Source organism: Anastrepha obliqua, chromosome 3, assembly GCF_027943255.1.
Source record: "Anastrepha obliqua isolate idAnaObli1 chromosome 3, idAnaObli1_1.0, whole genome shotgun sequence".
NCBI classification, from domain to species: domain Eukaryota; kingdom Metazoa; phylum Arthropoda; class Insecta; order Diptera; family Tephritidae; genus Anastrepha; species Anastrepha obliqua.
Genome location: NC_072894.1, coordinates 107,643,011 through 107,661,391, shown reverse-complemented (window position 1 = coordinate 107,661,391; position 18,381 = coordinate 107,643,011). Strand labels below are relative to the sequence as shown.

Genomic DNA, 18,381 nt, shown 5'->3' with positions numbered 1-18,381 from the left:
TGGTCAGCCTTTCTCGACTTTGGACGTGAATTTAGCATATTTCCCTTATAGCTAACGACTTGAGCTACCAGGTAGCTTTCTAAAATTTAATTTTCTAACGATTCCTTTTAAAAAGGATCCTCGCACAGAACGAAATAGGCCACACCCGGGTGCCCAACCGAAGGTTTTAAAAATGGTGTCCAACGTAGCGTTAAAAAGCTCAACTTTCATTTGACTAATTTTAAATCGAAAGTGTCACCTGCTAACCTTCCGTTAATTTTATGTAAAATAAATTTCTTATGCACATTTAATTTTAGCTGACATTTTGGCAAAAACGACATTAATTCAACTTAACCTCAAATTATGCACAGTTAAAATTCGACAGTTTTAAGCTAGAAACATACATTAATTATTAATGTGACAACTCAGATATTGTTGGAGCTTGCCTATACATTTTTTTCCTACCTCATTGCAGTCCAAACTCTTCCAACCATTCGCCTCTTTTCGCATTTCACCATTCACGTACCTTTAGTTCCTTGCTTCCCTGAGAATTGAACGCATTTAAAGCCATTATGGTTGCCTTCCTAGCATTTTTAGTAGTGTACTCAAGTAATCCTTGCTCTTTTTCATAACACACACACACGCTCATCTTCCCTCCATCTCATACTATTTTTCTATTGTATATGTATGTATTTTTTTTATTATTAATTTTAAGTTTAGTTTGCCGCCTTTTAAATGAATGCGGGTATTAAGTTTATTAATTAATTTAATTGTAAAAAGCCAATCTAAGGAGAGGAAGCATGAAATTGTGTATGGACGAAATTCTGGTAATGTGTGAGCGTAAAAGCACGGTGTGCTTAAGAAGAAATTTCATTTTCAGAATTGAAACACTCATAAGCGCAAAGGATTGTTTTTTTTTTTTTTTGTTTTTCGTCAATTCCAGCAGTTCTTACCCCTAATTTGTCCGAATCGACTGTTAGACACAGGGTAACGCAACACCTCACCTCATGCACTGCACTGCCTGCCTCCGGTGACATTTTGCAAACACACACCCGCTGCCCTTTTGATTTAAAAATACATATATAAATATAAATAATAATGCCTAGTTTGTAGTTTAAAATATTATATATTGCATACATATGTGTATATATACATATATGTATAATTGAATGAATAATAACAAGAATATAAGAAAAGAAAAAAAAAACACACAAAAACGAATAAAAAAATAGAAATTGTATCAAAGTATGTATGCAAATTGTATAGGTAGATGAAATTGAGGTTAAGAGAGAGGTTAGTCAAAGGTTTTGCACTTCACTTCTCACTCTCTCTTTCCATTCCTCAACCTAACTGCGAGGATCTACCACAACAATGCATGTTGACTTATATATCAACATTTATATATATATATATATAAATATATATATATATTGATGTATTTATAAATATAAACAATGTGAAATATGCATAGTATGTAATAGTGTATATGTACGTATTGTATGTGAGATAATTAAGTAAATATTATATTTAAATTAATTTAGCACGATGACGACACACACACACACACACACACACACGAAAACACACTCAGCGAATGTGTATGCATTGTTTGTACGATTCGAGGCAATTAAGGAAGAAAGGCTAACGAGTTATGGGTGGGGGGAGGTAACGGGGGGTAGTAGTTGTCCCTCTGATGACTCATTATTTTCTAAGATGTTGTTGCTGCGGTAACAGACCTTAAAGGGATATAAATTCGAGTCGTTTCGGTGAAATAAGACCACCTGTCGTAGGAATGGTACAGTGGTTGGTTATTATTGTAACAGCAAAAAAATATATTACCTATAAATTTTTCATTCCCATGATAGGCTGCTCTATGTTACCGGAACAACTCCACAATTTATATCCGATAAAGTGCGGACAGTTCAATAGCATTTCAAAAACATTTATGCAGAATTTCTTGTATTGTTACAACAACAAATACACATTCATTTTCTAAGGAATGCTGCTGCTGCTCGTTCCGGCAACGTTGAACGTGAGTTCGACGAAATGTTGCAGAAATTATTTGGCTGAGCATTGACATGCCAGCGGTATGCCCCAAAAATATATGGCGAATGTTATAAACTGTTACAAGAATAACTCTATACGACTGGTTGTGGTCCCTGTAGAATGAATGGCAGATAGGATCGTGCGACCGACCGCCATTTTTTCGCAAATCCGCTGTTGTTGTAGCAGCAAAAACATCCCCCATACATATAAATATATGGGTCGTTCCGGTTCGGGTAACGTAGAACCGACTGTCGTGGGAACGCGCAAATCCACTCTCATTTCGACTCGAATGTGGTAAAATAGCAGTTTTGAATTACTTTAATAGTTGAACATTTTTCCATCACTGGTCGTCAGCTTAAAAAGGTGCAAGGTTTTTCATTTTTGCATTCATTTCATTTTTTTAAGCATGAAGGGGTTTCGTTTTTGTTGTAATTTATAATACTCTATTTTTCTTAAGATTCGATGGAAAAGAGGTAGTTTCAAATTTAGCATATATGTATATATATATATTTTTTTTGTTTTTTTTTTTTTTTCAAAATGAGAAATCTATTATTAGTTCCTCTGCATTTCTGGCGCTTGCTTGCTTTTTTGCAATTATAAATTTTTTATTATTGTTATTTTTTATTATTATTATTTCTTTTTATTAGTTGGCCTTTTTTTATTTTTTATTAATTTGCCTTTTTTCTTTGATTTTTTGTTATTAATTTGCCTCACCAGAAATTTTTTTTTTATTAAATTTCGTTTTTTTGGTAATTTTTTTTATTAATTAGCCTCTTTTCTGGTGATTTTTTAATAATTTGCCTATTTTTAGTGATGGTTTTTTTTTTATTAATTTGCCTTTTTTTTGGTGATTTTTGTTTTATTAATTTGCCTTTTTTTGGTGATTTTTTTTTATTAATTTGTCTTTTTTGGTGATTTTTTTAATTAATTTTCTTTTGTTTTGTGATTTTTTTTTTATTAATTCGTCTTTTTTCTGGTAACTTTTTTTATTAATTTGCTTTTTTTCTTTGATTTTTTTTTATTAATTTTCCTTTTTTCTTTGATTTTTTTTATTAATTTTCCTTTTTTCTTTGATTTTTTTTTTATTAATTTTCCTTTTTTTCTGGTGATGTTTTTATTAATTTGCCTTTTTTCTTTGATTTTTTTTATTAATTTGCCTTTTTTCTTTGATATTTTTTTATTAATTTGCCTTTTTTCTTTGATGATTTTTTTCTTAAATTTCCCTTTTTGGTCATTTTTTTTTATTAATTTGCTTAAATTTTTCATTTTTCTATTGGTTTTCTTATTTTTATTGCTTTGCTTTTTTTCATTGATTTGTTTTTTTTTTTTTATTGATGTTCTTTTTTTTATAGATTTTCTTTTTTTATTGATTTGCTTTTTTTTTACTTAATTAAAGAATGTTTGCAAGATTTTATATATCTTTCCATGATCTCAAGCTTTTTTAGTTATATTTATATTAATATTTTTTTTACCCTTTTCATCGCATCATTTTCTTAGAATTCTTTAAAATTTAAATCTGTAACAAAATATACATCGTTTATGTCTGCTAAAAAGCTCAGCGACAGTGGGACAATTAAACGGGTGGTTAAAGCACTACACAAGGACAGTGAAGGACCGAAATTTATGTCACACATACATATGTCAATACTACCTAACCTCCATAAGTAGTTAATTTGAATTCATTTTTCTTTTTTTTCATACATTAAAAATTTATGCCATCTTAGGTGGTTTTGTCTTTTTGATTTTTTTTTCGAACATTTTTCAAATTAATTTTCCAAAAATAAAAAAAGAAGTTGCGTTTTTATCATTAGGGGAATTCACAACTAAGTGTAAATGGCCTGGCAAATTATGCTGACAAATATACCCATACATTATATGTTGCTGTGCTGTCATGATGATTTTCAAATGCCTTGGAGCCAGATTGTTTGAACTTGAATTGTGAACTACCCTGATAAACGGTTCCATAGACAGGGCCTTTGGTCGAGAAAAACCCGAGTCATTTCGGTAACGTTGTCGGCCATGGGAATGTATTAACTGCCCTATGCCGTTTTCATTGCTACCCAAAGAGTTTCTTTAATCAAAAATTGGAATGTGCGAAGTAAAATTTGCCTAGTAGAAACAATGCAATTCGAATTTATGCACTCTTTTCCTAAAATCAATGTTTAATGATTGCAATTTTCAATTTGATAGCAATCAAATAGTTCAATTTACTTCCTTACCCTTCGCTCGTTGCGCCAATGCCTTGCCTGCCTACTTGATGATGTGCATACAATGAAAAGCAAAGAAACAAAAAAAATATACTAATTGAGTAAAGAAATTGCAAAATCCTAATTGTGAATAAAAAATCCAAAAAAAAAATTTAATTTTTAATTTAAATAAAAAAATAGTTTAATATTTATTTGCAAGTAACTACTCAGAATATTACAAAAAATACATGTAAGATATAAGCATAATTTGATAAAAAAAAAAACCATAAAAAACCCCAAAAAAATGTAAAAAAGTAGTGAAGACAGAAACGATTCGAAATTTTTTAGCAGTAGAGCAAACGATTTCAATATTGCATAAATATATATAAAGAAAAAAAAAAACTTGCATAATAGAAAATAATTTACGAATGCTAAGTGTGTAATATAAAATTTAAAATAAATTATAAGCCTATATATACAACAAAAATACTATTTCAAATACATACTTACATTTAACTAAAGATAACAGCAAATGAGAATATTTACGTTTTACGTGAGCAAAAAATGTATATGTGTAAGTTTTTAACGTGTCGTCATTTGGAAAAGCTTAGATTTAAAAAAATTACAAGAAAAACAAAAAAATTACCAAAAACAAAAAAATGTAAAACAAAACAAAAAGTGAAACAGAAAAAAACTGCAAAAAGAAATACAGAAATTTAACACTTAACACAAACAAAAATTAAGCAAAGAGAAAACTGCTGTAAAATTTATAAATGATTACACATAAGTTTAGCGTAAATTTTCATAAAAGTTTTCAAGAAATAAACTAAAAAAATATTACTAAGACAGTAATGGCGTAAAAGATTATGAATTATAAAAATTACAAAAAAAAAACAAAAATGAAAATGAATAAGCAAATTATTGTTTAACTTGAATTTGTAAAAGGAAAAGATTTTAGCGACTAGTTACAAAAACAAAATAAACAGAAAATGCAAGCAAAAAAATATGTTAGTATGCGAATGTGCATATGAAAACAAAACAAAAAAAAAATGTATACTTATATAAAATTTAAATGAAATGATAAATACATTAAAAACTACGTTCTATATAAATATATAATTAATTATAAATGTAATAATATTAAATTTTATTTTCTTATTTCAAATGTGCAGCGAATTTCGCCAAACGCGCTGAACGCTATTTTTTGTTTTTGTATTGGACAAACCACACGTACCCATACACACACAACAACAAGCACAGGTATAAGTAGCACACTCACATACACACACACACACGCATACTTTAATTATTATAAATATTATAATAACGTATATATGTAGCAAGAACACCAATACATGCATTGATTATAATTAATTTAATTAAAAAAATACATTTATAAAAATACGATCTATAATTTTTTATAATTATTATTATTCTAATTAAATGCGTTCTTTATTACAATTTCTTACATTATTATTAATTAATTAATTAATTATAAAAAGTATAACTCTTATTATTATTATTAAAAGCAAAAATACAACAAAAATTTAAAGATTTTTAAAATTATTGTCATTTGCTTGAAGTAAGAAGGAAATTAAACAAATAAATGAAACATTAAAATACAAAAGAAAAGAATACAAAAAAAAACAAAACGCATCGAGTGAAGAGCAGTGAGTGTTGAAAGGGGAAGGGTAGTGAAACTGATTAAACAAGAAAAAAAAAAATACAAAAAAAAATTTAAAAACTGCGGCTAAAAAGATTTTTTTTTTTTTTGAGAGCGAAACTGCTGTTTGCAAGCTTTTATGCATTTCCCCCCGCCAAATTGACTAACGTTAATACTAATTAAAAAAAATTTAAAAAAATAAAAAATAACTAAAAAACAAAAATAAAAACATGTCCACTTCGCATGAAAAATTCATTGGTTAAATAAATCGATTTTTAGTATAATCGGTCCCACTACAGCCGTTTCTACGTAACCGGAACGAATCAGATTTATATCCGAAAAAGGACTATCACTTTAGCAATATTTCCCGGCATATATGTATGGGGAATGTTTATGCTGCTACAACAACAACAACATTTTTAGTAGAATTAATTTTTTTTTGTGGAACAAAATTTCTAAAATCGGCTTTTATACGTTTCCATTATTACACGATAAAATTCACTTAAAAATATCACAAATTTCCAATATTAAACGATTTAATTGACTTAAAAAAAATCACAAATTTAAAAATCATTCTTTTTAGATTTTTTTTTTCGCAAGTGCCAGGATGGACGTTTGATTTTTTCCACTAGAAATATTCAAGAATTCATTTTTTCAAAATTTTAACATTAAAAGAGCCATATCAGATTTCAGCAGGATTTCGTGTGGAAGGATGTGAACACCGTTTAAGCTGATATTTTACAAAATTCAAGAAAGAAAGCATTTAGATTTTTGAAACTACCAGAATATGCCACTAATTTTTTTTTGTTTTTATTATGAAATTTGAAACTCTCACACTTGTTTATGGCAAAGCGTACAATTAGAAAAATGGGGGGCTTAAATTCAAGAAATATGCGGTGTAAAATGTCTATTAAATAGTATTTTTTTTGCAAAAAAAATTATATCCTACATTTACAGCTCTTAACGATATTTTCAATTTAAAATTAAATAAAAACAAACACGGAAATTTTCATTAATAAAAATTTATATTAAAAAAAGTATGTACATTCTTGTGCATTTCAGACTTTTTATCATAAATTTTTGCATCATTCTTTCATAACGAATATTTTAAATCCAAAAGATCCTTTTACAAACATTTATTCAAAAGCTGCTAAATACTGAATCTGATAATTAAAAGTTTTTTTTAATAAATTTTTTTTTAACAAATTTTGTTTTTAATAAAATTTTGTTTTTAATCAAAAATTTTTTTTTTTAATAATAATTTTTTTAAGAAATTTATTTATTTATTTATTTAATATTTGGAAAATAACAATAAATTATTATTTTACAATAAAAAAGGAGCACTAGCTGCCAGGGCTTACGGCTCACTACTCTAATAAGATTATTTTTTTACTACAAAAGTTAAGCTATTAGAGAGTTAATTTTCTGGAAACGATTATTAGGCACTATCAACACATGAATTAAAGAAATTAAGTTATGTGAAAGGTAAATTCATAGGATATACGGAAGAATATTTTATAATTTTTTTTAATAAATTTTTAATAAATTATAATTTTTGTTTTTAATAAGTTTTTAATAAACTATATTTTTTTTTAATAAACTTTTTTTTAATTTTTTTAATTAATTTTTCTTTTTTTGTTAATATTTTTTTTTTTTGAATAAACAATTTTGTTTAATAAAAATTTTTGTTTCCTTTTTATTTTCAATTACTAGTTTCCTCATTTGGAAGTGAGTATATCCGAAAAATACAAAATCCACAAAAAATATAACTAAAGAAATACATCCCGCTAGGCTCAAGAAAGACATTCAAATGAGACCCTTTTAAAAAAATATCCAATATTACAAAATTTTAAGGCAAATATTCCAAAAAACTTTAAATTAACGCTCTTTAATTTTCAATCTAGGCATTAAAAAAAAAACGCAATTGTGGCGCAACAAATGTGAAATCATAATTTGCAAAGAAAACTCCTTAAACCTTTTTTAAATCATTTAGTTTTTTGGTGCAGTTGTTAAAAAACACCAAACAGAAAATATTTCTGAAATTTTCATTTAAAATGTAAAAAACAAAAAATACTTCCGAGCAAAGAACGGCAAGTTCGTACCCTTCAAATTAAACTATGGAGAATGGCTTTTGGATGCGAGTTTTTTAAGAAGAAAATGCTATATTAAATATTGTGTCTAGTTATAAAATTTAAAACGCTAATGCATATAAATAAATAAAAAAACAAAACAAAAGAAAAAAATACAAGCAGAGTGTACATGTAAAAGTTTTAGATCAAGGAAGAATACTAGTATATACACGTACATATAAAATGCAAATATTGAACAAAAAAAAAATACAATTACTTATAACATTATGAAACATTTAAATAAAACAAAAACAAAAAATAAATAATTAAAAAAATGTAAGAATAGCTACAAAATACTATTTATATGGATTTCTGTAATTTTAGTAAAAGAATATAATTATAACAAAAATTAAGCAAAAGGAAAAAAACTGCAAATTTGCAAATAAAAAAGATCCCGCAGGGACAACCAAAAAAACAAGGCATTTTATAATTTCAACAGAGGGACTACGATGCTACGTTGCACACCTTAAATGAGCAGCTTCTAATATATTGGAGATTTATATATATTATTTATATTTTCTTCTAATCAAAACAACTATAGTTTTTTTTATATACTTTCTTATTTTATTTAACTTATCAATATAAAGACATAGGAAATCTCTTAACCTACAGTGAGCACGAAAAGCAGTTTGCTTTAAATAGGCACCCCCAAGCTGGATATATCCTGTTTCAGCTCATCGTACAGATCTTGATAGTCGTTATGTTCACGGATCAACAAAGCCACGGTGCCACGTTTCACACCCATAGCAGCTCCTAAATCAGACCGACTTGGTGTGTACGCATAGGGTATGCCCTTCTCCTCACAAACGGCTGGCAAGTGACAAATGATATCGATGGGCGTCACATCGCCAGCAAAAATGCAAATGCTGTAAGTAAAAATATATCAATACAATTACATATAACCAACAATCAAGCAAATTCAGAATGTTATAATAATTTTATCTGAATCTTTATTTTTTATTTTCATTAGACTCGCTCACCCAGTTTCGCCTTTGCGTAAACGTGTTTGTACATCCTTCAGGCCATTACGCAGATACGTTTTGTGTTTCATCGCTTTCTTAATAAGTTTATAGCACTTTTTGGCCAATTTGCGTGAAGCCATTGGCTTGGAAATACTATTCACATACTTTAGCTTATCGTCATAAGTATCTTCTTCTTTGACTGTAACATTTGCCTCGGAAATAACTGTGGTATCTAGGTCAACAGGCTCTTTCTTGATTTTACCCATTTTTTTAATATTATTTCAAAAAACTAAATAATTTGAGAATCAAGAAAAGCACTTGTGAAAGCCGTAAACACGTGAAACTTCTGACATTTGGACGATAGCGCATTGCTGGTTGACTATAGTGACAGCTGGTAGCAGATGCCGTTTAAGTTAATTGGAACGGCGTTCTTTTCGGCTTGGCTCAACAGGGTGGGCCAGAGGCAAAATAAATTAAATTTATACTTTCAATATGTATGACTAAAATTTTATTTATCTTGTATTTAATTAAATAAAATTAATTTCAGAATGTCTTTTTGGATTGGCACTCGAATCGAGTGCTTTTATGTGTAAGAGGGGTAGTAGGGAAGTAGTACCACTTTTCTCGTACAAAACCTCATAATTTCTGAGTAACTTGGGTTAAAAGTTATAAAACCCGCAATTCGCTCATCAAATTTTACATTTTTTCGTTCTACATTATTAACTTTGCATTTCTTCGCTAACTTTTAGTATGTATAATGACAAGAAACTATTGTTTGAGCTGTTTTTAATACATATAAGTTTTACTAAATTTTCAGTCGTGGAAGTGTGTGCAAACCAAAGCACTTTAAAGTACGTTCACATATGCTTTAATTGCCAATAAATCCACAAAATTATTCTACTCGTTCACATATGGCAGATTACCTGCAAAATTGACTATCAGCTGTCAATACTGTTGTGAAAGTTTGTCTTCATTGAAATTATTTTGGTGGAATATTTCGGTGTTTTTGGTTTGTTTAATTATATTTAACGATATGAAGGAAAAACAAGGAGAAGGAATAGCTAACTTAATTACGCAATTCAATGCTAATAATACACAGTTGAAGGAAATCCGTAAATGACGTTTACTGAGGTTCCAAAAAATGATGGCAGCAATACGCATTCGAAATTCGATATTACATTTTATTATAAGTAATAAGATGACACACATTTATGGACACACACTTTTTTTCTGTTATATTAATGCATATAATAATACCTAACAATCATTTTATTAGAATTATGTCTACAAACCTGTTCTCTTTGCCGGCATCCATTTTATTTAGTTTTTACTTTGACGTTTTTCTTATTACACAGAAGACACAGGGTTGTATGTCAAAAGTATGGTTATGATCTAGGATTATTTTACAATCTCCGATTTTGGGAGAGAAATTTTGTATGGATTGGGAGTTAAGCACGAAAAAGTAGATCACCTACTTATATGTGAACATATTATTAAACAAGTAGAAGAAGTAGAGCGAAAATAGCATGAGTAATGTATTTCGTTTCTGCTTTTGGTACCCAGAATGTCAAAATCTATAAGCAAAGATTGGCAGTCCAGAGTAACTCAAACAAAAGTTGACAGTTTAGAGATTAATTTAATAGAAAGAAATCAATATTGCAACCCTACTACTTCTAATTGACATCAAAAAGAGAAGTTTCTAGAAAATATTAAAATTCATGCAAAATGAAATGCAATGGAAAATAGATATATAAAAAGTACGTGCTAGACTCAAGGGGGTCTAGGGTTTCGCCCACCAATAAAATTCAGAGATTATCCTAATTAATTTACATGGAGTATAATGATAATTGATTATAATTTTTTTAAATAGAGTTCCTCGCAGGATTACCGGAGATAACGTAGCCGTTGTTGATCTGAAATGGGTTTGTTTTTGAAGCGTGGTTGAAGATCGCTCACGCTAAAAATATTGTTAATGATGAATATTTAATTTTATATATTAAATATTGTATGCATTTTAGAATCAATTTTTTATATAAAACGAGTTATACTATCCAAAAGCTTCCAAAATAAACGTAGGATTTTTTTCTTCATAAAAGAGTTATCATTCCGGTGTTTTTGAAATGACAAATTGAGACACTGTTTATCTCTTCGATGATTACAGACGTAGGAATAAATACATTTAGTTTTTTTTTTTTTTTAATAAATGAACCAGATCTGAGTCCTGCATAGGATTCGTTTAAATGGCTCATTGGTTTATATGCTTCTATAATATATATATTAATTCCATTCAGAAATACATTAAGAAGCAATTAGCCCTTTCTCAAGGTACAGCAACACTTTTTTTTGTTTCTCAAGAATGGTTTGATCTGGTTACACTCTTGTCAAACGCAGGGCGCAGGCGAACGATAAAATAGAATCACTCGCAGCCAGCCATAAGTGCAGAAAATATACAAAGAATTCAAATTCCATTCGGAAATTCGCGTGAATCAACATTATACCAAAGAGTGTATTACTTTAAAACGTGGTCAACATATTAAACAATATAAATTGTTTAATATCTGTGGAATTAAAGTTTTTGCAAGCGCAAGAAAAAAACTAACGACAGAACAAAATGAGTGCTGGTGGCATGGGAGAGAAAAGAAAATTGTCGTAAGTAGAGAAATGGGGAAGTAACAGCAATGGCAGCGATTGCGGCTGCGACCACGACCGCGACCGATGCAGCAACTTAAGAACAATGTGTTAAAAAAGTGATTGTTTCGCTAAGTATTTGACTTTGGTGGGCGGCGACGCAGTTGCAGCTACAAATTTGCGACGATGCGGATGTAGTGAAAAAAATGAAAAGAGAATTGAAAAGAAGTACGCTTTAAATTTGCAGCTGCTGTTTGCGGCCACAATAAAAGAAAAGGCAAAAAAAGAGCAGCCCAAGCGCAATGCTGCAGAGAGCAGAGCTGAGGTAGTGAACTTTCTTGAGCGCTACGAAAGTCGGCGCCGACGTCGACTTTAATTGATTTTCCATATGAATGTGCGGTTAAAAACGTTTGTTGGCAGAAGATGACTGTTGACAAGCTGGCGCTGGCTGACTAGCTAACTGGGAATTGAATGGGTGATCGGGTGGGTGGGTGGTCGACCGATTGGTTGGTGGTGGCGATAGCGCTGATGCGTGTTGCAAAAAAAAAGTCAAAGCAGAAAATTCCGAAGGCTTTCATAGCAACAACAACAAGCATAATAACCGTGTGAAGTTAATGGTAGTTTGGGAAAGCATATAATATGGTTGGAAAATAGTACCACGAAGTAAGAAAGCGGAAAAATGAAAATAGAATAATATTATGGACGACGGGCATCGTGGCAAGAGTGCAAAGCGAATGTAGTATGAATGGGCAACCTTGGCATTTGTAAAAATCGTGATACGCTAAGCAAATGAGGGTGGGAAATGCATGACGGGCTGGAGCAATTATTTTTTTTTTTTTAATAAATGTGCTGATTACAATTTTCATTAATTGCTGCTAATATGTACGAATTAAAAACCAATTCTGTAAGAATCGAAAAAAGTGATTAATTTTGTAAACTATTTTGAATATATAATCTAAGATTCTCTTGACAGCTAATAACATTCTGCTAGTTTAAATTGCTTTCAACTTTTTTAATCATTGAACGTATCTCTCACTGTTTGATACCTAATCGCATGAAATATTTGCACTAATTTAGCTATCACAAAAGCGGTTCGCTTTTTTTTGTTCTACATATTTATACCTACACGTTTTAATACTACTTTCCGGCCAATATTCTTGTCCACGCTATCGCCGCAACGGTATGAGTAATAAAAAAGCAACTAAAATATAAACGTTGAGATTAGCGTCTAAACAATTATTGCTCTGTGTTGGCTTATCGCTGTTCAGTGCGCGCATCAATTTGTCCACGAAAATAGCACAAATACCAGCAAAATATTTCGTGTAAGCAGTAGTCCCTTATGACTCGCCCCTCCAAAAATACCCCTTTAGGAATATAAATAATCGCACTTGCATATGCAAGTAATTATTCTACTAAGAATAATGCAAACATTGACAGACAATTATGAAATTGTTCACTGTGGTATAGAATTTGCCTTATATTGTTTTCTCTATTGAAAGTCCACAGAAATAGAGGATTTTATTGATGTACCTACACATGTGACGTGCATATACTACTTGTTTGAAGTGGCTTGTCCATGGCCTTGAGCAGTATTTTACCACTCAAAATCCACATAATCATGTGACCTTTGATAAAGTGCGATTAATTCAATGCACGCATATGTAGGGTTCTATGTGTTTGTACCTACGTACATACATATACATATGTATGCCCATTGGGTTACCATTATCATATTTTTTTATGCATCCGAGAGGTGATGTACTCCTTTAGTGAGTAATACATATATGCAATTTAATGATTAGTGGATAGCGGTGCACCTGTTGGGTGTGCACGCCTCATGATACTGTTTGTTGATGTAAACGCGTATAACATTTCCCAAACCTTTTATCTTTTGTGAAAAGCTGATGAGCTTCTTTCTCAATTCGCTAGTTTAGACCATTTAGACTATTTAGACGTTTTTCATTTGACGCCCAGTAGAGGTTTTTTGAAGTTATTTGACAGCACAACCGACTTTGGAAGGTTTTAAATCCTTAACAGTCATGCAACATGTTTTAGCCACCTAGTTTGTGTTAGACCACACTTTTAAGTGGGAAAAGCGGGTATGGAATGTGCGTAAAGCAACGGAGTTTAATTTTTTCGTTTAAGATTCTTATTTCGAATCTTCATTCTATTTTTACAGAATTAACAATCTACATACTCGTATAATTTAGGGGCACATCTGGAAACCCTTCGAAAATAAAATAAAATTGCTCTCGCTGGAATATATTGTGCACACGCATGCCGTTTTCTGTCATTGCAATGTCTCTCTTTCTGCACACCAACGGCGCCTGTTTCAGTGTCAATGCTATGCTTACAGCAAGGTCGTGGGTTCGCGGAATAGAAGGCAGGAAAAAGAAGGCGGTGCCAATATGGCCATTGTCATCAATGCCGTCACCACGTAGCGTGTTCTAGCGTACAACTGCGAAGAAAAAGAAAAAAATGCAATACTTTTGCCGTTGCTGCGGTCGCTGCCATTTGCAACTCTTCCGCTTCAACTTTGCATTATTGTGACAGCGAGTGGCGCAATGCATTCTTTATTTTCAGTGTATTAATTCTTAGAATTTTACTAATTATTTTCATAGGTATTTTCTATTATACCCAGGCAAGTTGTTGTCGGCTGCTCTCCTAACATCGATAAGCAAATTTACTTTTTATAGTTTTCTTTTAATTTATTTACTTTTGTGTGCAAACACATTCCAAAACATTATAGCCTTGCAATGCCTGTTCGAAAGTGAGTCATGAGAGACTTCACTTGTGTCTACTTTTGTCTCAGTACATACAAATACACGTTCTTATGTACACTAGACATGAAATGTCAGCGCACAAATTAGTTTATATATTAGAGCGTATTTAAAAGCTAAATAAAGTATAGTACAGGGTCCGGGAGTCGAGGTGTAACCAATTAAAAAGGCCATATATTTAGTTTGGAAAATTACTTTTATTCAATTCAAAGTAAAAAATGTGTGAAAATAATACAAAATTAAGAATCAATTTACTTTTGCTCCATGTGACTACCTTTTGCCTTGACTATGACCTTGAGAAGGTCCAGAAACGAATCGCAAGCTGCCCGAATGTGACTTGCAGGTATTTTGGTCCACTTGCGGAAAATGGGTTTTCTCAGCGCCTCGAGGCTGGTGAACCTTTTAGTTCGGACTTTGCTCTCCAAAATGGCCCAATAGTCCATCGGATTCGCATCTGGTGAATTTGAGAGCCATTGTGTGGATGTTATTAAGTTCGGAACATTGTTATTTAGCAATTCTTGATTTTTAGCGAGCTTTGTGAGACGATGCCGAGTCCTGTTGAAACGTCCATGATATGCCACCGAAATGTTTGTCTGCCCATGGCTTCAAAGCAACTTCCAGAATACTTTCCCGATAATATTTCGCATTTACCTTGACGCCAGGCTCGATTGGAGAGCGCCCATCTGCGGTTACAGCGGCCCAAGCCATTACCTGTGGCCGGTGCTGTCTCCGTTCAAATAAACCCTATCGTTTTGGGAGTTTACGAATTGCTCAATTTGAAAATTTTTCTCGTCAGAAAACACAATGTTCGGAAATTGACCGCTTTCGGCCAAGCGAAGCGACTCCTTCGCTCTCTCAAGTCTGATTTCTTGCTGCTTTGGTGCGAGATCCCGCCCTTTTGGGATTTTGTAAGGCTTGACTTTGAGATTTGATTTAAGTATCCGGCGGATTCTACGGTCAGATATTTTCAGTTCTCTCGCCATTTAATTGGCCCTCCGTCGGGGATTTCGCTCAAGTCGCTTCGTCACTTTTTGAACCATTTCACGTGACGTTGCAGTCTTTTGATGAACACCTCCATGACGTTTCGCGATGCTACCAGTATCATTATAATACGAGTAATGGTGCGATAAATAAAAACTTTTTTTACTTTAAGGTGCTCGAGCTCACGAACAATCGCTGGTTGTGATTTTCCTTCCAAATATAATGCAATCACACTATTATATAATAGGATCTTTTTGAAATCCATTACTGAATTTCTTTTTTCGCGTTTACCCCCGGCCAAATGCTTCCGCACACTTGTAAACAATACTCATTTAGCCAATTAACAGACAGCTGCGCGATCGGTCTGAAGTTGGTTACACTTCGAGTGTAGTGTATGTTAGTAATTTTCATGAAATTGGGGTTTTTTGGCACAGTGCCAGAATAAAGCTCGATTGTGAAATGGTACTGAGTGGGACGCTTTACAAATCACTATATGACTGACTACCGAACTGTCAGTAAGCGCTCGATAATGGTAAGAGACAATCATATTGACGTGCTGCGGCTTTTGGTGAACAGTTAGTGCTGCTGAAAGATATTATATTTGGAAAATAGGATCTTTTTCGATAGCTACAAAGTTATGGGGCTGTAGTGTACACGTCTTTAATTAGAAAAACATATTCATGAAGAGTCAGAAATGTTCTCATATTTAACTAATGAATCCCACATTAGTGATACCATTTCATATTTTTTGGAGAAATTTCTAAGCTTTTACAACAACCTAACCACATAACAATTTTGAACAATTTTTTTTTAATTTTCTAGCGCACATTTTAAACCGTTTCCAACGACTCTTCACTACTATGCTCGCCATCTTTGTGCGCTGACTTTTTACGTGTACGGTTAGCGTGAACTTTTACTGTCTCGTGGCGCTTGTATGCTATTATACCTCTTTTATGGGTCGTGTTCATTTGTATGTATGTATGATTAGGTGCTCACTTACGCTAAAATTAGGCAATATATCAAATGTTTAGCGCTGATAAGCATGGCTAATGCCGTGTTGGCCAATTTTTTGAGACAAAACAAAATACAATTTATTACTCTAGGGTTTCCCAACCTTTTTAGAACTGGTACTTCCCTTGTAAAATTAATTTTTTTTACGACGGGAATACAAAAGAATGTACTAATATCTGATTAGGCTATATTAGACAGGAGAATCGTTTTATTTTTTATTAAAATATAATTCTCAAAAAATGGAACTGTTATCTTATTATTCATAACACAGATCTAGATCTCTTTGTTTCTGATATGAGATAGGTTTCCGATATTGTTGTTGTTATTGTTTTTTGTATTTGGTGTTGTTTTTGTTGTTATTATTCTTATTGTGGTTTTAGCAGCATTTTAGCTGCTGGAGGCTCAGTCCTTGGCCGGATATAAGTACGGGTCGTTCCGGAAACGTAGAACCGTAAATTGTGAAATCGTAGAATCGTGAGAAGGAGTTTCCGATATATTTTTATGCTATTTATTCTAAATCGTTTATTTTTGAAACCTGGTTATTATGTTAGTGTAAAGTACAAGCTTTAATGTGAGTTTAGGTTGGGTCTACGGTATATAAGGGTCTAGCAAGGCATAGTTTTAAAAAAAGAGGGGTAAAAAGGGGCACATATTTTTCGGTGTTTTTACCCTCCAATTTTCTTAGAACTATAACGTGATGGGCACCTTTGGGTCTCAGAACCTTATTAAGCGTACAAAGTTACATGGGAAAATAGCCTCATATAAAAAGAACAGTAAATTTTATAGATTTGTGTTATCAATGAGAAGGATAAGCTTGCTTTTTTGTTCATAAATTCTCAAATCGAGCTTAAAATTTTGCTTAGTTATAAGTATTTCTTTTTTACCATTGATTTTTGATGTTGTTGTTGTAGCAGTAACTTTGTGCTGTAAGTGCAGTGTAATCACCGGTCGTCTTCGTCTAGCTCATCTAACGGTTGACCCAGGAAACTTGCTGTTTCGACAGGTTTTGGGTCCAGAGGGAGAGAGGTGTTAGAAAAGTGGGTTTGATGGGGTATGTGAAAAGGTATTTAGTGTTGATATGTCGGGGTCATTTCTGGATAAGTAGGAGTTTAACCTGCTGCATTATCCAAAATAGTGCCAACGACCATTGCTTTTTGATCTTGCGGTTTAATTACTGCAACTGCAAAGCAACTATTTTCAATTAGGTACGTTGTATCAAACGATAAAAAAATGTTCAAAGCTGTAGTATTGGGGGCACGATGTTCTTGTAAATTGCTGCTGATTCACTATTGAAGATGTAAATGATGGTGTGTTGATTTGAATGGATTTCTTATGCAGTCGGTTTGATACAGACTGCCTAAAGAATCCGTTGTAAAATGGATACCTAATGTCATATTGAAGTAATGTTATATTGCAAGCTTAGCCATGAATTTTTACTTTCAGTACTTTTTTGCCCCAGTTCTATTTTTCTTTTCACCATAGCAACTTCGTTTCAAACGCTAACCAGCCAGTTGTAGTATATCCATTTCGCGCCAGGGCGTCGTGAAGACCAATTTGGGAACGGCTGCTCTAAACGATAGCCCGAAAGAAATTGTGTCAAGTAATAAAAATAATGCAATTCCTTATAAAATGACAAATCGTGAAATTTTTCCAACTAAAGTGCATTTGAGTTACTACCATTTTTTGTTTGAATGAGATAAACATGAGGATTTTTAGTGACTGTTTGTCTATAAAACAAGAAATGTTTGATTAAAAATTATTTATATCTCAAATAGGCTCTGTAGAGAGCGTGTTTTCAAGCGTGATCGTTAGCTCTTTTCACCCTTTGCTTAGAGTCTTTGCGGCTTTTGCGGTTAATCAACTCCGCGGTCTCCCAGCTGCCGTTCCACCATGCACCATATCTGCTTCTCTGTTGATGCTTGGGCAAATAAATTTTTTCCATACGATTTTACTCTTACATGGATTTGTTTGTAATTCTGCATTTTTTCGCTTTGTTTACTCTATATATAATGTATT

The 18,381-nt window shown here is 31.9% G+C and overlaps 2 protein-coding genes across 6 annotated transcripts in view; one reads left to right on the top strand and one right to left on the bottom strand.

Annotated features, from left to right (window-relative positions):
- Positions 1 to 8,546: 8,546 nt before the first annotated feature.
- LOC129241047 (H/ACA ribonucleoprotein complex subunit 2-like protein) lies at positions 8,547 to 9,328 on the bottom strand. The gene is made up of 2 exons (XM_054877185.1): positions 8,984 to 9,328; positions 8,547 to 8,869 (listed from the first exon to the last, which is right to left on the bottom strand). Exons 1-2 carry the CDS (start codon positions 9,229 to 9,231, stop codon positions 8,638 to 8,640), a joined length of 480 nt encoding a protein of 159 aa, XP_054733160.1. The 5' UTR covers positions 9,232 to 9,328; the 3' UTR covers positions 8,547 to 8,637.
- Positions 9,329 to 11,355: 2,027 nt separating this feature from the next.
- The window catches only part of LOC129240108 (dnaJ homolog subfamily C member 5 homolog), a 54,438-nt gene continuing 47,412 nt past the window's right edge, over positions 11,356 to 18,381 (top strand). For all 5 annotated transcript variants that reach the window (XM_054875622.1, XM_054875621.1, XM_054875624.1 and 2 more), the window contains exon 1: positions 11,356 to 11,614. In XM_054875622.1, the coding sequence (XP_054731597.1) occupies positions 11,577 to 11,614 (38 nt within the window). In that variant the 5' untranslated portion in view covers positions 11,356 to 11,576. The remainder of the gene's footprint in view (positions 11,615 to 18,381) is intronic.

Excerpts from the sequence above, each read along its gene's own strand:
- LOC129241047 (XM_054877185.1), bottom strand. The coding sequence starts at position 9,231 with ATGGGTAAAATCAAGAAAGAGCCTGTTGACCTAGATACCACAGTTATT. Across the intron at positions 8,870-8,983 it reads TTACGCAAAGGCGAAACTGG|CATTTGCATTTTTGCTGGCG; the intron begins GTGAGCGAGTCT and ends TTTTACTTACAG.